The sequence below is a fragment of the Thalassophryne amazonica genome, chromosome 3 (genome assembly GCF_902500255.1).
Source record: "Thalassophryne amazonica chromosome 3, fThaAma1.1, whole genome shotgun sequence".
Classification (NCBI taxonomy): Eukaryota; Metazoa; Chordata; class Actinopteri; order Batrachoidiformes; family Batrachoididae; genus Thalassophryne; species Thalassophryne amazonica.
In genome coordinates, this window is record NC_047105.1 from 125,359,233 (window position 1) to 125,372,443 (window position 13,211).

At 41.5% G+C, this 13,211-nt stretch overlaps 1 protein-coding gene across 1 annotated transcript in view; it reads right to left on the minus strand.

Moving 5' to 3' along the window:
• The window catches only part of bin2b (bridging integrator 2b), a 72,266-nt gene extending 70,880 nt beyond the window's left edge, over nt 1-1,386 (minus strand). The window contains exon 1 of the mRNA XM_034167414.1: nt 1,028-1,386. Coding sequence (XP_034023305.1) covers nt 1,028-1,120 — 93 coding nt within the window. The 5' untranslated portion in view covers nt 1,121-1,386. The remainder of the gene's footprint in view (nt 1-1,027) is intronic.
• Between the last annotated feature and the right edge of the window lie 11,825 nt (nt 1,387-13,211).

A 13,211-nucleotide genomic window follows, 5' to 3' on the forward strand; every position in this document is an offset into this window, starting at 1 on the left:
GTTCCTGGAAACAAGCACCAAAATTGGCACACATTCTCCTTAGACAATAGTATTTTGAAAAAACAGTATCCACTTGAATTTTCAATAGGTGGCCAGGTAGGGGTCAAATGAAGAATTACACAGGGGTCAAAATTTAAAAATGTTCCAATCATAATGAAAGCTTAAAGGTCTGCATGATGGCACAGCCACATTGTCCCATTGCTTAGGGAGAGTCCTGCCACTACGGATATTGTTTAAAAACACAAAAGTACTTTTTATCAGATTACTCAATTAAATAATCAATAGAATATTCGATAGCTGCAGCCCAAATGAAAATGGACAAAATGACAGAAACAAGCAGCTCTGGTGGCCTCATGTTCCACACAGCAGGCTGTCAGACTGTGTAAATGTCCACAACTGGGCCTAGACCACATAAGATCTCTGCTATGGTGCAAGACGTCTGGAAGTACAAAGCCACTGCACAAATCTGGAAATACTGTTCAAATTTCCAGATTTATTATGCATTTCAGAGAAATTAAACCCAAAACCTTTATCCTACATTTAAAGAAAATACTTTGTAAAGTTGCTAAACAACAGCTAAAGCATCATCTTAGCCTTGTTTCAAATCCAGAATCATGCAAAATCTTCCAAGTTTGTTCAGGACTCAGGACTCTTTATCCAGTAAAGTGAACGCACCTTCACATCATGGACATGAAACCAAACAAAAACAAGTGAATGTGACAAATAAATAAATAACATAGCAGCAATGAGATCAAATCTGTTTTGGGACACTTTTGCTAATAATGTAACCGTAGCCTCACAGGCATGAATTAAAAACCAGTTTGGTGCCAGTTCAGGCAGCACTGTGAACACAGCCTAAGAGCTCGCTTGTTCTCTCTGAAGTTCTTTTGAGGGTTTTACAGCTGCCACAGGATTCCTGTAACAGGCAGATAAAGCAAGCCTGAAGAAGAATTTCGGTTCATGCGGAAGTCAGAGTAACTTTCTCTGTACTTCGTGCACATTTTGTCGTGACTGTTTGTTGGCTCACCTTCTCCTGAGCTCGATTCAAGGACTTCTGGACCCGTTTAGCGAAGAATCCGGCTCCAGCCTGGATGTTTGGACCCATCTTATTGTCTGCCATGGTGGCTGTGATAAAGCTCCTGCTGCTCCTTCTGCGGAGTCAAACTTCTTGCTGCTGGAGGAGGAGCCACAGCCCAAACGTCAAGATCAGCCCAGCTGCTCCTCACTCCGGTCCTGCCCAAACTTGCTGAAGAACTCGCTACAGACTGTTTCTTCTCGTCCTGCTCGGCAGAACAGACACGTTGCAAAACTCATCTCCAATAACACTCAGCTGAAAACTACGCGTGGTGACAAATGTTTTTTTCAGATAAACGGACGCAGCTCAGTGACGTGTCGTGCTGCCTTCACGGCTTCCTTCAAAAACCGGGAAATATAACATTCAAACTGGGAGGGATTATTTCACCACGTCAACATAGTTGTATAAATAAACGAGAAAGGCGCGTAGAATATAAACACCCACCAAAGCATGAAACACTTTGTACTGCAATAAATACGTTTTTTTTTTATTTTAATAATGTCCACTAAAATACAAGCCAAGCGGAATCTGCTTTCTTTCTCACAGTGTGACGGAGTTAGTTCCTGATACAGTGCCGCCACCTGCTGGCTGTACCACATATCACAGCAACCTGTGAAGGAAATCTGTTAAGAGGCTCGAGCCAGGGCCGCTGCTGCACATTTTAGTGCCCTAAGCATTCATTTCTTTTAGAAGTGGGCAGATCGATCCTAATATTGATAATATCGATACCAACACTGTTATTGATATTGAACGATCCTCGTGTAAAAACATCGATACTCAAGCTTTTTTCTCCCCCGCACGCACTGACTGCTGCGCAAGCAGATTCATCAAAGTCTCTGTCTGTAAGAGCAGCCCTGCGCTGTTACACAACACGGAGCAGCGCACCCTTGCATTGTGGTTTGTCAGCCCTCTACCTCAGGAGATTTTGTTTTATGTTGTGTTGAGTGATATTTTTTTTTAACAAAAATGTTGATTGTGATAATAAAGTATTTTGTTGTCACGTACAATGTTTCACAAAATTCTATCCTAGGTCTTTTGGATCCTTTGGATCTATGAAACAGTATCGGTATCAATATTGGAGCTACTGGGCCGGTATTTACTTGGTATCGGATCAATACCAAAATTCCCGGTATCGCCCACCTCTAATTTCTTTGTGGTAGAGTGCTTTGATTAGAGAGTGGCGACATAAGAGTCAAACAAAATCGGTCACGCGACTCATGGTGCCATCTTGGGTTCAAAATATCATTCACTGTTAATCTGTCTGTATGTAAATCCAGCTATTTTATTTATTCACTGAAAATGCCGAGTTGTTGTGCATTTGGAGGCGCAAATAGACACAGCAAGGGCTTCAAGATATACAGATTCCCTTCAGATCCAAACAAAAGAAACATTTGGGAAAATAAAATCAGCCGTGTGGGATGGAAGCCGACATCATCATCGAAGTTTTGAGAGGGAAATTTATTGTTCAGTTCCATGTACATTAAAACTCACCTAAACCGTCATCGTATAAACCAGATATGTTGGGAAGGTGTCGTGACACGGACCCACAACAGGGGGCGCTAAAGGAACGGACAATGGATAAGCCAACCAGTAACAATTTAATGTTTTGAAAACACACAACGGAATACAGACAGAGATATGGATTGCCAATGAGACACCAGGTGACGTGTGGGCAGGCTCAAAGATAGGAGACCTCTGGCGAGAGATGAGCTGATTCCCACACAGCTTCCACCACCAGCGGGCCTGAAGAACACCGGAGCCGCCAAGTCCCGAGTCCCCAAGTGGCCTCTGCCTTCGGCTATCGACCCTGGTACTGCTGGCAGAGAACAGAGAAAATCCAGGTGAGTGTGAATCCGCACACTCAGTAGTCCACTCAGTCAATGTTCTTTAAGGAGGGAGCACCTCCACCTCCAATCACACACTCGTGCAGCTCCTGTGTAACCACTTATCTGCTATGGAGCGTGATGCGAAGTCGTCACGGTCACGCTCTTACTCCAGCTCGGATAAGTACACCACAGGGCAAACGGTTGCAAAGAAGAGTTTAGTTAGCAGAGAAAATTACCACAGAGAGGGTTACCTCTTGGTTGCTGATTTCTCGGCGGGGAGGTGGAGTTGTAGTCCGGCTTTTATGGTGATGTGGTGAATGAGTGACAGCTGGTGCAGATGATGAATGACAGCTGTCACTCTCCGTTGCTCCGACGCCCTCTCGTGCTTGAAGCCCGCACTCCAAGCAGGGCGCCATCTGGTGGTGGTGGGCCAGCAGTACCTCCTCTTCTGGCGGCCCACACAACAAGATATTCACAGTCACCGGACAAAAAAAGTTTGTTTTTTTTTCACGCCGTGCTCAGACGCTCTCAATTTAAGCACTGTACTCAGAACATGGCGCCATTTTGGTTCCAACTGTGCTGAACTACTGAATGAACCTTTAATGCTTTCACTTTACAATTTATGGTGATTCATCATCACCTCCAAATCAAAGGTAAGCTGGACTTTTCAGATCCATTTTTAATAGCGTGCACACTGTAAAAACTGTTATAATATGATGAGAGACAAAGGAATGAAAACAGAAAAGTGTCAAATCACAGCCGTTTGTGTTTCATTTAACAGGTGCACGTCAGGCTTCAGGTCCCAGTCTGAACACGGTTTGAAAAAATAAATGGTCAGACTTTTAATCACAGAAATGACTACGGTCCCACTTTACTCAAATCAGCGAGTGTCAGAGCTGAACTTTAATTTGTACCTGTGTGACTTTGCACGTCCAGATCGGACAGGACATTTTATTTGATGTGAGCAATATGTATGTAATGGATTTATTACAGTCAGGAGGCGCCGAACATCTACAGGAATCCTAAATCGGGAAGTGCGCCTCATTTAATGACTGGGTCAAAATTTCCTCTGAAAATTTTTTTCTGCCAAATGTATTTGATCCATTATCAAACTGTTATCATCACGAGCACTGCAAAAAAACTACACAGGAAATTTTGCTGAGTAAAATTTACTCTGCTGGGACAGCATTTGAACTCAGTCTAAATAGAGTAAATTACACTCTATCATAGAGTGAATGAGCTCGACAGTTGTTGCAGACTGAATGGTCCTCCCCCTAAACATTGGTCCTCCCTGCCTCCACTGTGCATGTGTCATGCTGGAGCCCAGCCACCCGTGTGACACAGAGTGTTTTCACGGTGTGAAAAAAATAAACAGACTTTTAATCACAGAAATGACTCTGGTCCCACATGCGAGGGGTTTAATGGAAACACATTGCGATCGGACATTTTAGCTGATGTGAGTGAAAATCTGCTGTACAAAATCTCTTATATACGGTGTTTATTAGAGGCATGCGGATCGATCCTAATATCGATAATATCGATACCAACGCTGGTATTGATATTGAACGATCCTCATGTAAAAAGATCAATACTCCACCTTTTATTCTCTCCCGCACGCACTGACTGCTGCGCATGCAGATTCATCAAAGTCTACGCTCTGTCTGTAAGAGAAGCGCTGTGCTGTGTCACACAACACACAGCAGCGCACCCTTGTATTGTGGGTTGTCAGCCCTCTACCTCAGGAGATTTTAAGTTGTGTTGAGTGATATTTTTAAACAAAAATGTTGATTGTGATCCTAAAGTATTTTGTTGTCGCATACAATGTTTGGTGAAATTCTGTCCTAGATCTTTTGGATCCTTTGTATCTATGAAGCTTAAATATGAAAAAGTATCGGTATCGATATTGGCAATACCTGTAGTTACTTGGTATCGGATCAATACCAAAATTCCTGATATCACCCACCTCTAGTGTTTATTACATGGAAAACAATACAAAAACTTTGGGACTATTTTTTTTGTCCGGTGACTGCAAATATCTGGTTTATACGATGACGGTTTAGGTGAGTTTTACTGTACATGGGACTGAATAATAAATTTACCTCTCAAAGCTTTGACGATGTCGGCTTCCATCCCACACAGATGACTTTTTTTTCCCAAATGTTTCTTTTGTTTGGATCTGAAGGGAATCTGTACATCTTGAAGCTCTTGCTGTGCCTATTTGTACTCAAGATTGGGAAGTGTTTATAAAATAGGTAGCTGACGTTTTTCATGGGTGGTAATAAATTGCATAATGAGTTGTAATGATGAGTGACTCCAGAATGTTTTTACAACCTGAGACCTTATACCTCAACAGTTTTTCAGTTTTTTGAAGATGAACTTGACCCTTTTATTTCCGTTTAATTCTCAAGTTTGGTTATCCGAGCATTTAACCTCGAGGGGCAGGTTTTGTCGGTGAAAACATTGCCAAGCTCAATATAAATGCATGCAATTTAGTCACTTTTCAAAGGGGTCAGACTCGTCAGTAAAGTCAATTTAAAGTACAATGGTTCATTTCAGGTCAACTTAGTGCATAAATCTCACCGTTCGAGGCAATGATAGGTGTCAGCTGGCTGTTAGAAGCAAGTCAGTGTCACGGTTTAGCCCTGATCTGGGCCTTTATTCCATTTTTTCCCCCTTTCTTTTACTCGCCATCTGCTCGAGCTTTGATTTATGAGTTATTTTATTTTCATCATGTGTTGCTTTGCTTTGTCACTTTGTTTCTTTGTTACTTTCCATACTTTATCCATTTTTCAGTTCTGTTCTAGTTTTGTTCAGCTGCTTTGTGTTTTCATTGTGGATCATTTGTTTCTCACTTGTTTATTTTGCTCATTTCATTTGTGATATCGGTTATGATGTAGTATCGGGTTTTGTTTTCTGTTAATTGTTTAGTCTTTGTTTGTTTTGTCATTTGGTATGTCTTATTGTATTCTTCAGTCTTAAGTCAGTTCCAGTTTAGTTCAATATAAACGCAACACTTTTGGTTTTGCTCCCATTTTGTATGAGATGAACTCAAAGATCTAAAACTTTTTCCACATACACAATATCACCATTTCCCTCAAATATTGTTCACAAACCAGTCTAAATCTGTGATAGTGAGCACTTCTCCTTTGCTGAGATAATCCATCCCACCTCACAGGTGTGCCATATCAAGATGCTGATTAGACACCATGATTAGTGCACAGGTGTGCCTTAGACTGTCCACAATAAAAGGCCACTCTGAAAGGTGCAGTTTTATCACACAGCACAATGCCACAGATGTCGCAAGATTTGAGGGAGCGTGCAACTGGCATGCTGACAGCAGGAATGTCAACCAGAGCTGTTGCTCATGTATTGAATGTTCATTTCTCTACCATAAGCCGTCTCCAAAGGCGTTTCAGAGAATTTGGCAGTACATCCAACCAGCCTCACAACCGCAGACCACGTGTAACCACACCAGCCCAGGACCTCCACATCCAGCATGTTCACCTCCAAGATCGTCTGAGACCAGCTACTCGGACAGCTGCTGAAACAATCGGTTTGCATAACCAAAGAATTTCTGCACAAACTGTCAGAAACCGTCTCAGGGAAGCTCATCTGCATGCTCGTCGTCCTCATCGGGGTCTTGACCTGACTCCAGTTCGTCATCGTAACCGACTTGAGTGGGCAAATGCTCACATTCGCTGGCGTTTGGCACGTTGGAGAGGTGTTCTCTTCACGGATGAATCCCGGTTCACACTGTCCAGGGCAGATGGCAGACAGCGTGTGTGGCGCCGTGTGGGTGAGAGGTTTCTGATGTCAATATTGTGGATCAAGTGGCCCATGGTGGCGGTGGGGTTATGGTATGGGCAGGCGTCTGTTATGGACGAAGAACACAGGTGCATTTTATTGATGGTATTTTGAATGCACAGAGATACCGTGACGAGATCATGAGGCCCATTGTTGTGCCATACATCCAAGAACACCACCTCATGTTGCAGCAGGATAATGCACGGCCCCATGTTGCAAGGATCTGTACACAATTCTTGGAAGCTGAAAATGTCCCAGTTCTTGCATGGCCGGCATACTCACCGGACATGTCACTCATTGAGCATGTTTGGGATGCTCTGGACCGGCGTATACGACAGCGTGTACCAGTTCCTGCCAATATCCAGCAACTTCGCACAGCCATTGAAGAGGAGTGGACCAACATTCCACAGGCCACAATTGACAACCTGATCAACTCTATGCGAAGGAGATGTGTTGCACTGCATGAAGCAAATGGTGGTCACACCAGATACTGACTGGTATCCCCCCCCAATAAAACAAAACTGCACCTTTCAGAGTGGCCTTTTATTGTGGACAGTCTAAGGCACACCTGTGCACTAATCATGGTGTCTAATCAGCATCTTGATATGGCACACCTGTGAGGTGGGATGGATTATCTCAGCAAAGGAGAAGTGCTCACTATCACAGATTTAGACTGGTTTGTTAACAATATTTGAGGGAAATGGTGATATTGTGTATGTGGAAAAAGTTTTAGATCTTTGAGTTCATCTCATACAAAATGGGAGCAAAACCAAAAGTGTTGCATTTATATTTTTGTTGATTGTATGTAGTCTGTCTTCTATGTTTAGTATCTGATGGTTCGCTTTTTCGTTCTCATGTTCATGCCTGGTTGTTGTTCATAGTTGTGTTATAGTTTGATCTTTGATCTCCATTTTATTCAAGCACATCTGATTGTATTCACTGCACCTGCAGTGTCTTCGTCTCTTACTGTGACTCTTTCTGCTTTGTGTTCTCTTCCACTCACGCTCTGCATTCGTGAACTGTTGCACAATGACTGTGACTTAAAATGGACTATGAAATATGATAAGTGGCAAAAGCTTAAAAAGACACAAACCACAGGAAAAAGTGTCAACTGATGCCTCGAAAGATGGTATTGGCCCCATTCTCCTCCGGGCTGAGGGCAAGTACTGGAAATCTGTGGCCTATGCATCTAGGCCCATGACCAAATCCGAATGCAAGTATGCTCAGATAGAAAAGGAGTGTTTGGGTGTGGCCTATGGTTTAGAGCGTTTTCACAGCTACATAGACGGACTGCTGTCTTTAATTGTGGAAACTGACCATATTCAAGAAAAATCTAAGCAAAATGTCCCCAAGGATCCAATGATTAATGATGAAAATGCAAAGGTATGTCTTTGAACTCACTTATACACCTGGAACACACTTGATTCTTGCTGACACTCTCTCCAGAGCAGCCGAGAGCAACTGTGTTAGCACAACTTTGAAGAGGACATTGAATGTCATGTGAACATGGTGTCTACAGCATTGCCTGTGTCAGACACAAAGTCAAGACAAATAGAGGCTACCAGACAGGACACAGAGTTACAGCGTGTCATTCACAACATTGAGGACGGGTGGCCTGCTGATTCATGTCCATAGTTTTACCATGTTCGGACTGACCTAAGCTCTGTGGATGGACTATTGCTCAAAAAGGGGAAGATCATTATCCCGGAGACTTGGAGTTCAGATGTGCTTAACAGGATTCATGAGGGCCAACTCAGGATTGAGAAGTGTAAAAGGAGAGCGAGGGAGTCAGTTTATTGGGCCGGTCTAAGCAAAGACACTCGTAAGCAAATGTGAATGTGCCAAAAACACAGGAGTAAGCAAACAAAAGAGCCAATGGTGGCAATGGAGTTGCCAACTACACCCTGGCAAAAAGTGGTAATGGACTTAATTTATCTCAAAGGTAAATGACACTTCAAATAATCAGACTTTGTATCTTTCTCGTGTTGGTTTATTTGTAGAATGATGTTAGATGTATTTGTGTGTTTATATATCATTTTATTATTTTGCATTTTTTGCTTTTTTTTGTTAAAAAAATAGTTATATTCTTTAGTTGGTAGACTTTCAGTCTGTTATTTGTCTAAATGTGCACGTCGAACTGGGTTGAACCGGTTTTACCACTTAGAACAAAGAGATTCAAGTTACAGTATAAATCATATGTCCCGTTACTGTGCGGGTTATGGCCAGGGGGCGGGACCTCCCTTGAATGCCCATGGGGACCAATAAGGGAAGGATTTTGCGAAATAAGGTCCGTCTTGGTCACGCCCACGTGCTTTATAAAAACTGTTTCAGTCTATTGTTCGTGGTTCTGGATGGATCTCCTGCAAGAGAGAAGTTCTTCAGAATCCAGGCCTGTTTTTCCACTGTGACTTTGAATACATTTTTGTTGATCTTCTGTCGCCGACTGAACGGTCCCCTCTACAAATCAGTTTAGTATGATTTAAGAGGTTTTAATTTGACATCTAATGGTTAATAATCACATTATTCGCTTTGATCGCTTTGGGTGTAGAAAGTCAGACTCAGATGCATGCACAGTGAAGGCAGGCCGGACCAATTTTTAGAGGGGACCGTTCAGTCAGTGAAAATGGATCAACAAAACACCATCACTGGGCAACCACACGAGGGCGCTCTAGGGCAGCGTATAAAAACTACATTACTCAGTTGAACTTATAAAGGGCAGAATACTCCCTGTCTGGTACAGTACAGTTGTGCCACTACAAATTAACTTTTCCAAAGTCCTTTTTCAGATTTGTGTGGTTAAAACTGCATCTTATTACAAAGATATAGATCTAAAGTTACTATATATGAAAAATTATAGGGATAAGTCCCTCCAGTACTGTTACTATGGTCACAAAAGACAGAACACGAGGAGTGTGTCATTGCACTATGGAATTTTCCATAGAAATCTTGATCTGGTCAGGCTGAGGTTGGAAACACAAAAATAGCTCACTTGAAACAATGTTACAGCAGGGTATGTCTGGGCTGCCCGTTTCTCACAGTTTCCTGAGCTGAGAAGATGGATTGTACCTCATTTTGATGTCACAAAAGTGAATATTCTGTTTTTAGTACCAAGAAATGAACCCACTTTGGAAAGAAGCCAGTTTTCTTTGTAAATCTACTATGATCAATGAAAGTAAAACTGATGTGATGCTAAATAAAAACACTTTACTCTGTTGAGTAAATCTACATCAAAGTGTATCACGGAAATCACGTTTATTGTTCATGAGCTCACATACAAGTGAGACATCACCTTGTATCAACATTAACATTTATGATCATCATGTTTTCTCAAACATTTTCATTTTTTGATATATTTCTAGTTCAGCTGAGTACAGAGCTAGAACATTTCAAGACAAGCAAAAACAAGAATTTGGCAAGTTACCACAAGAAGAACAGTTAAAAATTCTTGATAAGAAAAGAGAAGCAGATTGAATCAGACAGAGGAAATGTAGAGGAAAAAACAAGTAAAATATCTCCAACACCGACTCCAGCTAGTGAACCCAGTGCATATTCTGCAAAACATTCGAGTGAAAACACTACTAAAAAGCCCAGGAAAACCCAGGGCTGTGCTTCGAGTGCTGGCCAAGGAGTTTGGAATAAAATCATTAGAACAGAGCAAGAAAGCAAGATAGGACCAAATAACTGAGGAAACTGAGAAGGGTCCAGGAATTTTACCATCAGGATGAGATCAGTAGGGTGGCCCCTGGGAAATAATCCAGCGGCTAAGATCAAAATAGTAGACAAATTGTTCACTTTTTGAAGAAAGCATGAAACTTGGCACAGAATTTCTTTGAGATCTTGGGGTCAATTTAAGAAGAGGACCCCCCCCCCAAAAGAGGACCCTGGTGGCTGCCATCTTGAAATTCAAAATGGCCACCATATCCATCACTTTTTCGTGAATATTTTGAGTTTGGAACAAGATATTAGTTTGATTCCAGAGCCTACCCCCATATTTTTGGTTGCCTTACCCAAGACGAGTCCAGATGTTTATGATGAATTCTCCCAAGGTGCATTCACATCGAACAAAATGGGAAATGTCTTTTCAGCAATAGGCTTAGATCAAGCCCGTGAGTAAGTGTCGTACCCCTGAATATGGGGTAATGTGCTGCAGTACCTCTGAAAATATGAGGAAATAATCACAAGAGTTATTTCTGGTTGTTTCTCTCACGCAGAGGTTTATTGCAACCAATATGACCAATCGTTATTTCCTCGTCTTTTTCTTAACATAAAATGGCAGACTCAAGCTAAGTTCACGTGCAGAAAAACGTATTTTAAACTCTTAAAACATGCATGAAAACGTTTCTTTAGCTTCATTCTAACATGCAATATAAACAGAAAAATACCTTAACAATGCAAATAACATATTTATAACACTGGGAAACATTTACCTGAAAATATGAGGAAATAATCACGAGAGTTATTTCTGGTTGTTTCTCTCACGCAGAGGTTTGTTGCAATGCGGAGAAACCCCGCGAAATCCCGCCAGTGGTGTGGGAAGACATTACAAGTTGCAAAAATAAAGGATCCCAGGATTACTAGACGATTTCCGAGAATGCGGTCACAATTCCTTTGAATAGAATTATTTATATTGTTCTGAAGGCTTTTATGTAAATGTATATTTATTACAAACCTTTTTAACGTTTTAAGCACTTTCCTATTTTTAACTATTTCTATTCCCTACTATTTTTAATATGACATCACCTTATGAGTTATCATTGTTTTCCCTACTGTTTTTAATGACATCACCTTATCAATCAATCAATCAATCAATCAATTTTATTTATATAGCGCCAAATCACAACAAACAGTTGCCCCAAGGCGCTTTATATTGTAAGGCAAGGCCATACAATAATTACGTAAAAACCCCAACAGTCAAAACGACCCCCTGTGAGCAAGCACTTGGCGACAGTGGGAAGGAAAAACTCCCTTTTAACAGGAAGAAACCTCCAGCAGAACCAGGCTCAGGGAGGGGCAGTCTTCTGCTGGGACTGGTTGGGGCTGAGGGAGAGAATCAGGAAAAAGACATGCTGTGGAGGGGAGCAGAGATCAATCACTAATGATTAAATGCAGAGTGGTGCATACAGAGCAAAAAGAGAAAGAAACACTCAGTGCATCATGGGAACCCCCCAGCAGTCTAAGTCTATAGCAGCATAACTAAGGGATGGTTCAGGGTCACCTGATCCAGCCCTAACTATAAGCTTTAGCAAAAAGGAAAGTTTTAAGCCTAATCTTAAAAGTAGAGAGGGTGTCTGTCTCCCTGATCCGAATTGGGAGCTGGTTCCACAGGAGAGGAGCCTGAAAGCTGAAGGCTCTGCCTCCCATTCTACTCTTACAAACCCTAGGAACTACAAGTAAGCCTGCAGTCTGAGAGCGAAGCGCTCTATTGGGGTGATATGGTACTATGAGGTCCCTAAGATAAGATGGGACCTGATTATTCAAAATCTTATAAATAAGAAGAAGACTTTTAAATTCTATTCTAGAATTAACAGGAAGCCAATGAAGAGAGGCCAATATGGGTGAGATATGCTCTCTCCTTCTAGTCCCCGTTAGTACTCTAGCTGCATTTTGAATTAACTGAAGGCTTTTCAGGGAACTTTTTGGACAACCTGATAATAATGAATTACAATAGTCCAGCCTAGAGGAAATAAATGCATGAATTAGTTTTTCAGCATCACTCTGAGACAAGACCTTTTTAATTTTAGAGATATTGCATAAATGCAAAAAGGCAGTCCTACATATTTGTTTAATATGCGCTTTGAATGACATATCCTGATCAAAAATGACTCCAAGATTTCTCTCAGTATTACTAGAGGTCAGGGAAATGCCATCCAGAGTAAGGATCTGGTTAGACACCATGTTTCTAAGATTTGTGGGGCCAAGTACAATAACTTCAGTTTTATCTGAGTTTAAAAGCAGGAAATTAGAGGTCATCCATGTCTTTATGTCTGTAAGACAATCCTGCAGTTTAGCTAATTGGTGTGTGTCCTCTGGCTTCATGGATAGATAAAGCTGGGTATCATCTGCGTAACAATGAAAATTTAAGCAATGCCGTCTAATAATACTGCCTAAGGGAAGCATGTATAAAGTGAGTAAAATTGGTCCTAGCACAGAACCTTGTGGAACTCCATAATTAACCTTAGTCTGTGAAGAAGATTCCCCATTTACATAAACAAATTGTAATCTATTAGATAAATATGATTCAAACCACCGCAGCGCAGTGCCTTTAATACCTATGGCATGCTCTAATCACTGTAATAAAATTTTATGGTCAACAGTATCAAAAGCAGCACTGAGGTCTAACAGAACAAGCACAGAGATGAGTCCACTGTCTGAGGCCATAAGAAGATCTTTTGTAACCTTCACTAATGCTGTTTCTGTACTATGATGAATTCTAAAACCTGACTGAAACTCTTCAAATAGACCATTCCTCTGCAGATGATCAGTTAGCTGTTTTACAACTACCCTTT